This window comes from Gopherus evgoodei, chromosome 9 (genome assembly GCF_007399415.2).
Source record: "Gopherus evgoodei ecotype Sinaloan lineage chromosome 9, rGopEvg1_v1.p, whole genome shotgun sequence".
Taxonomy (NCBI): domain Eukaryota; kingdom Metazoa; phylum Chordata; order Testudines; family Testudinidae; genus Gopherus; species Gopherus evgoodei.
In genome coordinates this window covers 8551926-8564987 of record NC_044330.1, presented here as the reverse complement: position 1 = coordinate 8564987, position 13062 = coordinate 8551926, and the positions used below count along the sequence as shown (strand labels likewise).

At 61.9% G+C, this 13062-nt stretch overlaps 1 protein-coding gene across 4 annotated transcripts in view; it reads left to right on the top strand.

Moving 5' to 3' along the window:
• The first annotated feature begins 968 nt into the window (after positions 1–968).
• Positions 969–13062, top strand: part of CLCN2 (chloride voltage-gated channel 2) — a 40928-nt gene continuing 28834 nt past the window's right edge. For all 4 annotated transcript variants that reach the window (XM_030576300.1, XM_030576298.1, XM_030576299.1 and 1 more), the window contains exon 1: positions 969–1043. In XM_030576300.1, the coding sequence (XP_030432160.1) occupies positions 993–1043 (51 nt within the window). In that variant the 5' untranslated portion in view covers positions 969–992. The remainder of the gene's footprint in view (positions 1044–13062) is intronic.

Below are 13062 nucleotides of genomic sequence, written 5' to 3'. Positions count from 1 at the left end.
AGCCCGACCGCCAGCCTCCTCCCCGGTTCCAGGAATTATCCCTCCTGCTTGCTGCGCCTGGCATGTAATGTGCTGCTGCCCTCTGAAACGTCCCTGGGCTCCTTCCAGCCTGTCCCAGCCTGGGCAGGCCACATCATTCAGAGCACTGGGAAGGGGCTCGGTGGCAAGTCTCGGCCGCCCCAGCCTATGGCAAAGGATGAAGTGACTTGCCCCAGGGATTTGGTGGCAAAGCTGGGATTTGAGCCCAGGAGTCTCTGGGGGGACTCTACGTAGCCTGGAAGGGAGAGGAGGTCTCCTGGCCACTATCCCTCCCTGTGCCAACTCCCTGCTCCCATCCGGTTCGCTGTCCCCAGCACCCAGGGGTGGCTAGGTGGGCAACAGGATTCAGCAGCTGCGATGGAGCCAAACCCATGGCCCTGCGACATCTGAGTCCAGGAAACGCCAGGGCATGGACACTGGTGATCCCAAGGCAGGGCCACCCAGAGGATTCAGGGGGCCTAGGGCAAAGCAATTTCGGAGGCCCCTTCCATAAAAAAAAAAAGTTGGAATACTATATTCTCGTGGGGGCCTCTGTGGGGCCCGGGGCAAATTGCCCCACTTGCTCCCCCGCCTCTGGGCAGCCCTGCCCTAAGGGGCAGGGCAGGGCAGGGCCGGGCCATCCCTAGGGCGCAGACGCCAGGGACAGGGTCCCACAGCCCCTTCTCCTGTCCTGCGCCCAGCACCCGCAGTCCCAGGCCGGGCTGCTCGGGTCAGTGTTGGCCGGCCAGCCCCGCTCAGCCCTGGCCTTGGGGCAGTTCGCTCCCGCGGGTACGTAGCTGGGCTCTGCCCCGGCGCAGCCCGGGCCCTTCCCCGCCGGAGGCGGAGCGAGCGCCCCGGGCCCGCCCCAGGCCGAGGCGGGGCGGGCCGGGCCGGGCGCTGGGGCTCGGGCAGGAGGCGCCGGCTGCAGCGCGGGCAGCGGAGCGGGCTCGGGAGCTGCTGGGGCGGGAGGCGCGATGGCCGCGGACGGGATGGAGGCGCGGGCGCTGCAGTATGAGCAGACCCTGGTGAGTGCAGCCGCCTGCGGCTCCCCCCTGCCAGCGCTGCCCGGGGCGGGGGGCTCCGGGGGCCGGGCTCTGCAGGGGCGAGGCGCTGCGGAGATGCCAGGGTGGGCATCGTAGAGGGTGGGAGCTGGCGGCTAGTGGGCTGTGGCTGGGCGCGTGGGCACCCCAGGAGAGCACCCCGGGGATGAGTGGGTGCCGGGGCACTAGGCATGTGTGGGTGCCAGGGCTGCGGGCACCCCTCAGCAGGGGTGTACAACCCCCTCTCAGCACATGATACATTGGGAACAGGGAGGTGCCAGGGCTGCAGGCACCCCGAGGAGGAGACTCCCTGGTTGGGTGTGTGTTGGGCACCCCTAGGAAAAGATGTGGGGTGCCAGAGGCTGGGCACGCACCATTGGCATGTGGCTGCTGTGTTCTCTGGTGGCTGCCTCAGTGAGTTGGTGTGCTGGGCATCCCGCCACCCTCCCTGTCACTGCCCTGGGGCCAGCCCTGCATTGGAATAGTGGGGTAGGGGGCAGCCGGTCGGTCAGTCAGTGCCAGCCCGGGCTATGCCTCCGAGAGGTTTCAGCTGATTTGCTCTTACCCGCAGGGGCTCAGCCCCTTCAATACCTGCTTTTGGCACCAGGCTGCCCCCTTTCTCAGGTACTGGTTGTGCCGCGTTTGCTCTGTCAGTGCCCAAGATCCCATCTCCCCGCCGCTCCCCACTTGCTACCTCTGCCTTTGGCACCAAGTCCTGTTAACAGAACAACTTCATCTAGTGGCTCAACTTTCTCCATGTGTGTGTGAACTTTGGGGTCCTGCGAGGGCCCCGGGGAAGGGTACAGGGGGCTTGGTGCCTCTAGGAGAGCAATGCCGGAGCTGTGTTCCCACTATGTGCTTTCACACCAGCCGGGGTGGGAGGTTGGCATGTCATTTGCTGGCCCTGACCTGGGGGCCAAGCTGGAGATTCTCTGTGCTTCTCCAGACCCACCTTCAAAGAAACCTGAGATACACTTGCTCCCACTAGGTCCCCCTCCCCCATTCCCCTCCCTAGGGCCAGGGCAGGACTGCTCCCTGCAGTCTATTCCCTAGGCCTGCAACAATTTTAAATGTCACAAGTCATGGGGTTTCCCCTTCATCCTTGGGGGACCATTCCCTGGCCATGTCCATCCCCATGTCGGTGAGTGACAGGGCTACCAGCCCTGCCCTGTTGGCAATCCCTGGCCAGATCCATTCCCCTGTCGGGGAGTTTCCCACTGATATTCAACCTAAATTGTCATTTTATCCATTTTGTCCCCTTATACCTCCTCTACAATCCCCATTCCCATTCCCTTGCTCCCCCACCCCCAGTAGCGTGCTGGGCAGCCTGGCAAGGCGGATTTAGCTCTTTTAATCTCCCTCCGAGCCTCTAAGCGTCTGGCTGTTGCATAGTGGTGGGTCCCTGGCTCCCTGCTGCTGCCTTTATGTTCCCACAGCCCCTGTCTCTGGGGGTGCCTCTCCTCTGCCTCCAGACCCCTTCCTCCAGCAAGTTCCACTCTGCTCCCTTCTTGTTCCTCTGCTCCGGCAGGATCGAACCCCCTCTGCCTTTAACCTTAGCTCCCATGTTTATGGTGCAAGCACTGCACCCTAGATGTCTTCATATCTCATGATTCCTGGAATGATTCCTGCCTGTACTCACCAAGTAAACAAGCGGCTTTTCTCAGCTCCTCACAGCTGAACTCTGGAAGACCAAAGTGCGACCGGACTCAGCCTCCATCCCAGGTCCAGCCCCTCTCTCCTCTCCTCCCTCTGCCTTCCCTGATCCCTGGGAATGGAACATCCCTCACCTTGAGGTTCCTTGTGCCCCTGCAGCACTGCCCTTCCCCGCCTCTCTCACAGTGCTCAGTCATGTCTCTTGCTTCCCTCCTGGCAATTCCCTCCTCTGTCCCACCCCTCCAGACCCCAACATGGTGTTGCCATCTCCCTGTGGGTACCCCGTGTCCTGCATCAACCCCTCCTCCTCCAGCTCCCTGCAGCTCCCAGGGCAGATGTGTACCTCTGGGTCCCTGGACTTGCTCCATCCAGGGGTGGGATTGGGCTGGCTCTCGGTGGCTCAGGAAAAGTGATATTGTGCCCTGCAGGCTTCGTCTTGTGCCCCGTGAGCTCATCTTCCCTTAAACACCCCAACACGCTGCAGCTGTGAATGTAGCTTTGCTCGAGGGTCTCATGTACTGTAGCCTGAGGAGGCCGAGCTCATGGGACACTCCAGGAGCTCCCTGCATCCCTCCATTTCCCTCCCCACAACATCTGTGTACCACCCTTCCATCCCCCTCTATTTCAGGGGCTCCCCCCCACCCCTCCTGCACACTTGGCCTGGCCTGTCTCCCATTTCCCCTTCCCCCACGTGGCGTTTCTGCCAGGCTGGGGTCCCCCAGAGCTGGGTGCAGCATCCCTGGTGGCGTCTCACCAGAACTGTGTTGAGAGGGGACTTTCCCCTCCTTGCTCTAATGCCTGTGCAGCCCTTTCTCTGCTGGAAGAAGGATGCAGCACTGCACATTCCCTGCAGGGGTGCCGGTGGCAGGATGCTCTCTGCTGCCCCATGGGCTCTGGAAGGCTCAGCTGTTGAAGTGCTGAAACTCCATGTGCCCGGATGGCCCTTGAAGGCTCGAGCCCCAGCAGACGAAGCAGCAGCTCACCAGTGTCCCTGCTGTTGTGCTGCACCCTGCATGAACTGGACTTCCACGCTGCACCCCACAGGTGGCTGCATTTCTGCAGTGAAGTCCTCTGGGTCCCTCAGAAAGGAAGGGGCTAGCAACCCCTCTGAGATGCAGTTGGGAGATGTTGAGAAGGAAGGAGGAGCCTGTGGGGGCACAGGACTAAGTGCTTTGCCATGTGGAAGGGGCACGGAAGGGGTGTGGGGGGGGGAATCGTGGCTCAGAGAGGAGCAGGCACCGGGATTGGGGGCCCAGTCCCGTGTGGGACAAACCAGGAGCATCTGAGCCAGGCCAGGTATCTCTCACCCTGTGAATCCCTTGGTGCTGGTATGGTGTGAACCCCTCTGCGGGACTAACTGTTGGGGGTGCCGGGTGTTATCTGAGGAGAGGAGTGCAAGGTTGTGCCGGCTCCGATTCCTTCTCTAGGGGCAAACGAAGCTGCAGCCACCTCTAGAGAGGCCCAAGTCCCTGGGGCTTGCCCCTTGGGGAGGGAGGGTGTTGAGGTAACCTTTCTGTAGGGGCCTTTCCAACCTGCTGGGCACTAAGCGTGAGCTACCTCAATAACCCTGCTGTGCATTGGGTTGTTCTGTGGCCTGGGCAGCAGGGCATGGCTGGACGTGTCCACAGGCCAGGGTGGGCAGGAACCACCAGCTCCTGCACTATCCCAGCTCTGATTAAAAGCATGCAAGCCTCCAGCCCTCCTGGCTGCGAAGAAAGTCCTCCGAAAGCACCCTGAGCTTGACCGACACCGTGCCACCTGCCTGAGTCTGCAGGCAGGCAGCCCCTGTGCCTCTGTTACTCTCCAGAGTTCTGCCAAGCTGCAGCACAGTGAAGACAGCTTCCCCTGCCAGTGTTTGCTGTGGCTGGTCAGGAGGCCAGTCAGTTCCATGCTGCGGCTGCTTCGGCCCAGCTCTGAGCAGCAGAGACAGGCCTGGGGAGGGCGCTTTGGATTTCAGGCACCTGCCAGCTGGAGGCAGCTGGAGCTGGCCTATGGGCAGTGTGGATCCCAGCAGCCCCCTCCCCTTTCAGTCGTGGGGGGAGAGGCCTCCCCTGGCCATTTTCCCTGGACATCGGCTCACCCTTTCCCCAATCTTTTGTACTGGTCTCTGGCACAGGCTGTCAGGGTTACAGCCACTGCTGCATGCTGAGGAGGTGACACAGCAAAGGGGCCGGCAGTTCCCCGGGACTCTCTTTCCCGGCTTGCTGTGTCGTTACTCTGGCTCGTGCTGAGAGCTGGAGACCTTGCAGCTGCCTCATGGGGAGCAGGGTGGCTCCTTGCGCCGGGCACCTGTATTGCCAAGCCCCAAATCCTCACCGTGCTCATCGTTTGGGGGACACGGCCCCGTTCATCTGCCCCGTGGTCTCTCCCGGCGATACCCTGCTGGGAAGAGGTCGTCTGCAGGGCCACGCACGCCGGCTGGCTGGTGCAGTTCCCAGGGCGCTATACAGCAGTCTTGGGGCATGGCAGGTGGGCTGAGAGCCATAGGGGCAGGAGAGCCGTTGTTTTTCAGGGGCTAAATAACCTCATGGCACATCTGCAAGTGGGACAGGCTGCGTTGGAGAACGGGGCTCTTCCCAGGCCCCTGCCACTGGAGCGTGGGCATGCTGGGCAGCTGGTACCAATCGCCCTGGGGAGTGCAGCTGACTCCTCTAAGATCCCATGCCAGGGCAGACTCCCTTCATCCCGCTGCGTTTTGGCTGACACGCCAGGGATTAAACCGGGGACCCTCAGAACTGCTGCAGCGTGAGCTAAAGAGCCCGGGCTTCCTCGCGGGGGCGGTAACAGGCTCAGCTCCTCTGCACGTGGGCAGAGAAAGGGGCCCACAACAAACTCCCAGTGGGTGATGCCACCAGCTGGCTTCCCTCGGTGGATGGCTGGGCAGGGCGTTGGGGCCCTGTGTGGCTTTGCTGCTGGGTCAGAGGGCCAAGTGGGCTGTGCAATGGGGGAAGGAGGGGATATCCGTGGAGGCGCTGTCTTTGGAATTGCACCCCCCCAGCTCACCTTGTCCCAAACCCTTCCATCCACGGGCAGCTCCCTAGTGCTCCCCACCCATCTTGGGGTGAGGTGGGGCTGCACGTGTGAGAATAGAGATGGGGGAGGGGCGCAGATCACCACTGTCATGCGGGGGATGGGGTCAGCGTTCGTGCAGCAGCAGCCAAGCTGCCCTCTGCCTCGTGGGAGAATCGAAATGGTGGGAAGACCCAGGGGGCTTGTGGGGTGTGAACCCCCCTCCGAGATGTAGTGGCACCGACCAGCCCAAGTGCTCCTGTGACCCCCAGCACCTTGGCCCCTTGTGCTGCACAGACACTGCTGCCTCCCTCCTGGTTGTGCAGCCCGGAGCCCGGGGCCGGTTGTAATCCCCAGGTCACGCTGTATGTTGGGCCCACTTGATGGAGCAGGTGAGGTGCTCCGGAGACAGGTAGTGCCCCCCCCCCGGTCTCTGCCTTGCGGTGCCGCCTCGTGAGCATGTGTGCAATGGTTTATGTCCCCCAGGCTCCCCTGGCAGCTTGTCCCTTTTCCGGCTAACCCGGCTCCATCTCTGAAAGCCAGAGTAACCAGACCACCACATACGCCCTCTGCAGAGCCCCCCCAACAGCTGGGCCTTTTGGGGAGCAGCCTGCACTGTGCTGGGATCAGGGCAGGCCACCGTGGTCAGCAGAGGGGTGCTGCAGCTGCCTTGTGCCAGGCTGGGGGAAGCGCCTGTGGGCACAGGGCCCGCCGAGTGCATGACACTGATGCTCTGCTTCCTCCTCTGAGAAATTTCACACCCGAGCTGGTGATTTGAACCGGCTCCTTTGCAGCGCAGGGAAATTCAGCTCCAGCCGGGCCCAGCTGGTTTGAACATGTGAGCTGTGTGAATCGCCCTCCCAGCTGCATCCTGGTCCCGCTCCCACCAGCCCCCAGCAGGCAGCAGGAGAGTGTCAGCCGATCAATATCCCCCACCCCCTCTCATCTTCACCCTCTCTTCCCAGCTAGTCCGTGGCTCCCAGGAGGGGCCTGCTCCCAGCGCTCTGTGCCCTGTGCTTGCCCAGCGGATCAGCTGTCCTGGTCCAGTCCATGCAGGGAACTCTGCCCCTGCTTTGGGATGTCTCTGGTGCCAGATCATTGGGACTGTATGGATCATGTGGGTCCCCCCACACCCACGCAAAGAGGTTCCCTGTCTTTTCAGATCTCCCATGGAAGACCTCTGCTTAGCCAGCTTCCCCAGGCCGGTGGAGTCTGCCTGCCCCCAGAACGGTACATGTGCCCCCCACCGGGGAGTTCCACTACAGGCTGCCTCAGGGGGGATACTGAGTCTGGCTGGCTGTGGCCTCCTCACCCCATCCGCTGCTGGCTCTGCCCCACCTCCATTGTGCCCTTCAAATCACTATGGGGTTTCAAGTGCCCCTTTGGGAAACCATCTGTGCGCTTTGCCCCCTGTCTGTCCTCTTTTCCCTAATCTCCCACCCCCAAAATAACCCAGTGGCATGACCAGGCCCCAGTCTCCCTCCTTGAGGCTGGGACAGGTCCCCCTCCACTCCCTCTGACGGCTCCATCCTGCTCCATTTTTCCCGTAGCCTTGAACTCTTATCCACCTTCCTTATCTCAGTGGATAAGCTGTTCTCCCCTCTGCCCCGGCACTGCCTTGCAGGTGTTGTGCAACCCGTTGCAGGGGGTGGCTCAAGGTTACAGCAGGCGATGGGACGTTTGGCCCTGGGAGACGCACGTGCCCCCATGGGCTGCCACAATCTCCACCCAGCATCCTGGCAGAGGAGCCCGCCCTGGGGAGGGCCAAAGGCTGTACCCCCTCCCCCCCTGGCTTGGACATGGATGGGCTCCCCGACCTCTCCCGGGGCCCCCCTGCAGGTGCTGCATGGAACGCCGGCGGCTGGGGCATGGGCCCGGCTCACGCCCAGCCCCGTGGCTCAGAGATGCGGCTCCGGGACGGAGGGGCTTACGTTTCACAAGCACCTCTTGTTCGCATTGCAGCAGCCAGGGCGATTCCGGCCCCAGGGCGGGGGCTGGTAATAAAATCAGCGTGACACAGATTGCTGCCGCTGTTCCCTTTGTCCCCGACGCTCCTGGCGCCCGGGGACGCAGCGCGGCCCAGAAGAAAAGGCCTTTTCTGTGAGAAGCCGAGCCTCCCTGTGCGGAGGGTGGAGGCAGCCCTGCCATGCTCCCGTGGTTCTGCAGCCTCTTTGGGACCCCTGGCACTCCTGCCTGAGCCCCGCGGCCCCCGAGTCTGTGCGGGTTTGGGACTGATCCTTCTTACAGCCCCCTACGGGTCCCCGAGATCTAGGCTGGGGAGCGGGGAAGAGCCAACATGTTCAACTCTGGCAGGCACCTGGAAGGCAGTGGCCTGATGCAGAAGTGCTGAGCACCCCCAGATCTCCCCACCACCATAGGTCAGCCCTCTTCAGATTCAGGCTGCTTCTTGTGCCCAGCTCTGGTTCCCGCAGCCTGGGCTGGCTGCGCTGGCTCCTTTCCGTGGGGCTCTGGGGAGGCTTGGTGCCTGATTCTTGTCTCCTTGCTGCCCATTCACATGATGGCATCAGGGACGGGGGGGCGGGCGCTACTCTGTCTTCTGTGCTGTGGCTGAGCTCAGGGCAGGGCCTTGGGTGGCTGTGAAGCCCCTAGTGACCGGACACGGCTGGCACATGGGGGTACCCATGATGATGGGCCAGTGAAGGCTGGAAAGGGGCTGGGGGGGCATCGGTACTGGAACCCGATGTGCCAGTGTGCCCAGAAAAGCAGGCCTGGGCGCAGCTGCGCCAGGGTACCTGGGCATGAGAAGGATCCCTCCAACCCAGACTCACTCTGGCACTGCCCCGGGAGACAGCTACAGAGAGCTCCCTCCATTAGTCTGCCCAGCCTGCCACGCTGGCTCCAGAGCCAAAGAAGAGCCATGGAGCAGTGGTGCCCAGCCCCTCCCCTCTTGTTTATCTCCAAGGTCGTCTTCCTGCAGCTGGAGATGCAAATCCCAGCTGTGGGAGGGGAGTCACAGGTGTGCAGGCAAATGCAGATGCATGCCCAGCCCAGCGCCCTCTCCCCGGGTGCACGGGGTGCTCCATGCCCCTATTGATGCCAGGGCATCTTGATGAATTCCTCTCTCCCTGGGATGGGACACTCGGGGGCTGGGTGACTGACAGCCCCCTCAGTCTTCTGATCCCCAGGCCAGGAGATCTGGGGCATTTTTGCTGCTCTGTCTTGGGGCTGCACTGGGCATGGGGTGGGGCTCTTTAGATGGGCTCCGGTGCTGCCCAGGGGGGTAACTTGGTGCCCAGAGCTGAGTGCCTGCTGCCCGTGCACCTGAGGCAGGACATTTAAGTGAAAGATCCAGGAGAGACTGCCCCCATGTCCCCAGCTCCCCCTGCCCCTCCCAGAGCTGTGATTGTTCAGCTGCTTCTCTGCGGAGGCTGGAGACTCTCTGCTGTTTGTTTTCAAAAGGTCTTTGTTGAAAAATAATCTGGGGGAAGGCGGCGAGCTGTGCCCAGACCCCTCCTGGGAGCCCAAACAAAGCGCCCGGCCATTGGAAGAGCGAGCAGGGGATGCGGCCGGGCACTGCCAAGACCACAGAGGAGAATCCACCATCTTAGGGGAACAAGGATCACCCAGGACCCCCTTTTCAGAGTGGATCGGTGCCCCCTGGGGGTGCTGTGAGCCAGGCCCCCACCCTGCTCTCCAGGGCGAGCCAGCAGGCCAGACACAGGGATCACTGCAGCCCCAGTTGTGTCAATATTTTTACTTGGGAAAGAACAAAATGAATTAAGTCCCAACAGGATGGAATCCAGAGTGTGTCTGGATCGGCCAGAGGGCGATCGAGTGGCGGGGCTGGGAGAGCGGCAGCTGGGCATATCTTGGGCAGAAGTTCCAGTCTATTCAGCGGGGCATGCTCTGCCACCGCCCCCAACCCATGTCTTCCCTGGGCACCCGACTGCCTTCCCGAAGAATGGGAGTGGGTTTGAGTTGCCGAGCCGGGGAGTCCGTTTCAGGGCAGAGCTTTGTGTGCCCCACCGGAGGACAAGGTTGGTTGTATGACTGAGCTTGGCGCGTGCTGGGAGACAGACAGGCTGGAGCGTGGACCAACAGCTTGGGAGAAAGGCAGGATTAGCCCCAGAACTGAAGCCCACATGCACCAGGGAGTCTGTGTCACAGCGGGCACAGCTGTCCCAGGCCACTGTCTGAACCACAAGCCCATTGTCCCCTCCCCAGCTGCGCTGGCACCTGCATTAAGCATGAACCGCACCTCCCAAGTAAATGCTCTGCATTGAGTCCCTTGCGGGCACGGCCTGTAGCTCAGAGCAGCCTTGGGTGATGCACTTAGCCCACAAGGGAAGGTTCACTGGACGGGTGAAACCTGGGAGCAGGAGCAGCCAGGAGAGCCCAGGAAGGGAGCGAATCAGGGAGGGAACATGGCAGCACTGCAGTGCAGTTGCTCTGTGTAACACACACTATCAGGGACTCACAGATCTTGCCCACTCGTGGCCCCTTTCGGTGCGACAGCCCTTCCTGGGGGTCCATGCTCTCTCTCGGGGTCAGGCCCCTCCACCTCCTGGAGCTGCACCTCTCTGAGCCTTAGCACGTCTGTCTCTGCCGTGGACCCCCTCGGGGAGTCCACTCGCTCTGGACCCCCTGGGCCTCCACCCCCGAAGGGGCTGATACCCCCCTGTTCCCTAGATCGGAGTGACTCTCAGCCAACGCGAAACAGGAGGGTTTATTGAGAGATGAACACAGCGCAGGAAACTCTCAGGCCTGGCCTCCCTCAGCACAGCACATCCAAGTCTCCCTGCACCCAGGTGGGCGCTGCCTGCTCCCTCTCTTCAGCCCAGAGCCCCCCTGCTTCCCAGCTGGGCATCTGATATCACCGGCCCAAGCCCCCTCTGTCCATTGTCTTCTCTCCAGGTAAACAGGGTCGCCTGGGCCTCATCTCTCAGCTCTCCTGTGGCTGGAACCGGCTGGTTAGGTGATGGGGTCCTCTCTTCGCAGCCCATTGGCCTCCCACTGGCCAGAACCGGCTGCGACTCCTGAGCTGGGTCTCAGGGTCGTCAGGTCACCAGTCGCTGGGGTCTCCATCCTCCAGGCCATCGGCCCGGGTCCCGAGTCCCTCTCCATTCCTGTGTAACAACAAACTCCCTCTCCCCTCACCTCGTTAAACCAGTAACACCCAGGGACACTGAGTAAAGTGCCTTGCGGTGGCAGGATACCCAGCCTGAAACTAGGGGGGGCGGTTCTTCTCCCCACAGGTGTTTCTCATTATACTTCTTTAAACAAGGACAAAACCCCTCGTAGTGTCCCCTGGCAAAGCTCCATGAGTGCCGCATTGCCGCTGGTCAGGAAAGGTCAAGTCCTGGCAGTGGGTGCACCCTGCCTTGCCTGTCACTGCGGTGATCAGGGACAGGCTCCTCTTGGTTCCTGCGCTGATTTCTCCACACCGGAGTGCAGCTGCCCCGCTCATGGGCGTTGCCTGCCTGAGCCACCAGCTGGCACCCGAACAAAATAGTGCTTGTCGCAGTGGAGTTCGGAGACTGGCATCAGGCTGAGCAGCGGGTGCTGGGAGTGATGGACCAGGAGGGACTGAGAGGACCTGGATTTACCTAGGGGAGGTCACACAGGCAAGTGGCAGGAGGGAGGGGTTGTTTAGACTGGTCTAAGGGGACGCAAGCCGAGCAGTGGGCAGCTGTAACAGCCTCTGTCAAAAGTACTTCTATAGCCCCCATCTCCCTAATGGGAGCTTGAAATGTTTAATGTATTTATCCTCACCAGTGCCACTGCACGCGTTACCCACTGGAATGGCCAGTCCTTCACTTCAAGCTCGCTAGGCTCTGGGCCCCACTGATCTGGTGGCAGGGAGTTCCACAGGCTCGCCGTGGGTTAGGGACAAGGACATTTCCTCGATTGTGACATGAGTGCTAAGTCCCAGGCTAAGCTTTTCATGGGGAAGTAGCCTCATTCCCACCCAGTATTGTTGCCAGCAGCCTCCTTGGGGACAGCCAGGCCTGGCTGGACAGAGATTCTTACCCAGCCCAGCCATTATCCCCATGGGCAGATGAGCTGAGTGACTTGCCCAAGGACATGGGGAGTCTGTGGCAGTGCAGGGAATTGACCCCAGCTCTCCTGGGTCAGTGTCTGACCCCCTGTACCATCCATTGCTGCCCTTGCAGGGTGAGCTCTGGGGTTAGTGTGTGCTGTGGGGAAAGGCACATCACATCACATGTCACAGGAACCTGGCCAGCAGGGCCCCTCGCCAGATCTGCTGAGCTATGGGGCTGATCCCATGCTCAGGCCCTATAGCCCCAGGGACTGGCCCCGTTCATCCTGCTCTCCTTCCCCAGCCCCCTCTCCCTGGTGCTCTGGGGATTTCTACCTCCTGCTCCCAGGCCTATTTCCTACCTCCTGTTCCATTACTGCTCGCAGGGCCGATTCTTCCATTTCTCCCTGGCACCCCCTTGCGGCTCTCTGGCAATAGTGCATGCGCCCCGCTGCGCAGCATGGGCCTCTGCTCCCCATGCCCCTTCTCGCTCTTCCCCGATGCCAGCCTGCACTGGGGACAGCCTGCTCTCCCCTGTGGGGCGAGGGGCAGCGCTGAGACTGGGGGCGGACCCAGTTCCATTCAAACCAGATGTTTCTCTCAGCCACCCTGGTGGCATGGGGGGAGCACTGGCAAATCAGGCCAGTCCCGGGTGCCCCCCAGGTTAACTCCCGAGGGAGTGCTTCAGGAATCCCTTTGGGCCTGGCCCCATTCCCCGTTGCTAGTCTCCCCGGCACTCTGAGTGCAGCCCAGATGCTAAGCAGAGCCCAGTTCTGGCCTGGCGTCTGCATGGGCCAGCGAGGAGCAGGGTGGGGCGAGTCTGGCCTGCCTTCTGCAAGTGATGGGCAGGGCAGAGCTCCCGAGCCCCCTGCCTCCTGGGAGCCATCACCCCTTCGCTTGCAGGGAGAGCAGAACTGAGCCCTGCATGGGCTGAGTTGTGTCTGGAGCTGCTGGAGCTGGGTCGGACAAGGCCCCATGCCACGCCGGCTCAGGCAGGCCCTGGGACTGCAGGGGAATCGGCATGGCCCTCACGTAGCTCCAGTGCTGAGAGTCCAGTGCACTTGGTGCCAGAACTGTCAGGCCCCTCAGCTTTTCTTCCCATGAGGGGCCGTCTCTAGCTAAAGCCTCCCATTGTTCCTGGCACTCTGTATTCTAGCCCTGCCGGGGAGGGAGGAAGTCCTTGGCAGTGCCCTTACAGTACGGGATCAATGCCCGCCTGCGCACCCCTCCTGCTGGAGACAGAGGGCACAAGGAGCTCGTGGCAGGGGCTGTGTCAGCCTCAGCCCCCCGGGCTCCCATCCCCGCTGCTCCAACTGGCCTCGCTTTTAAAGTCTCAAGTGC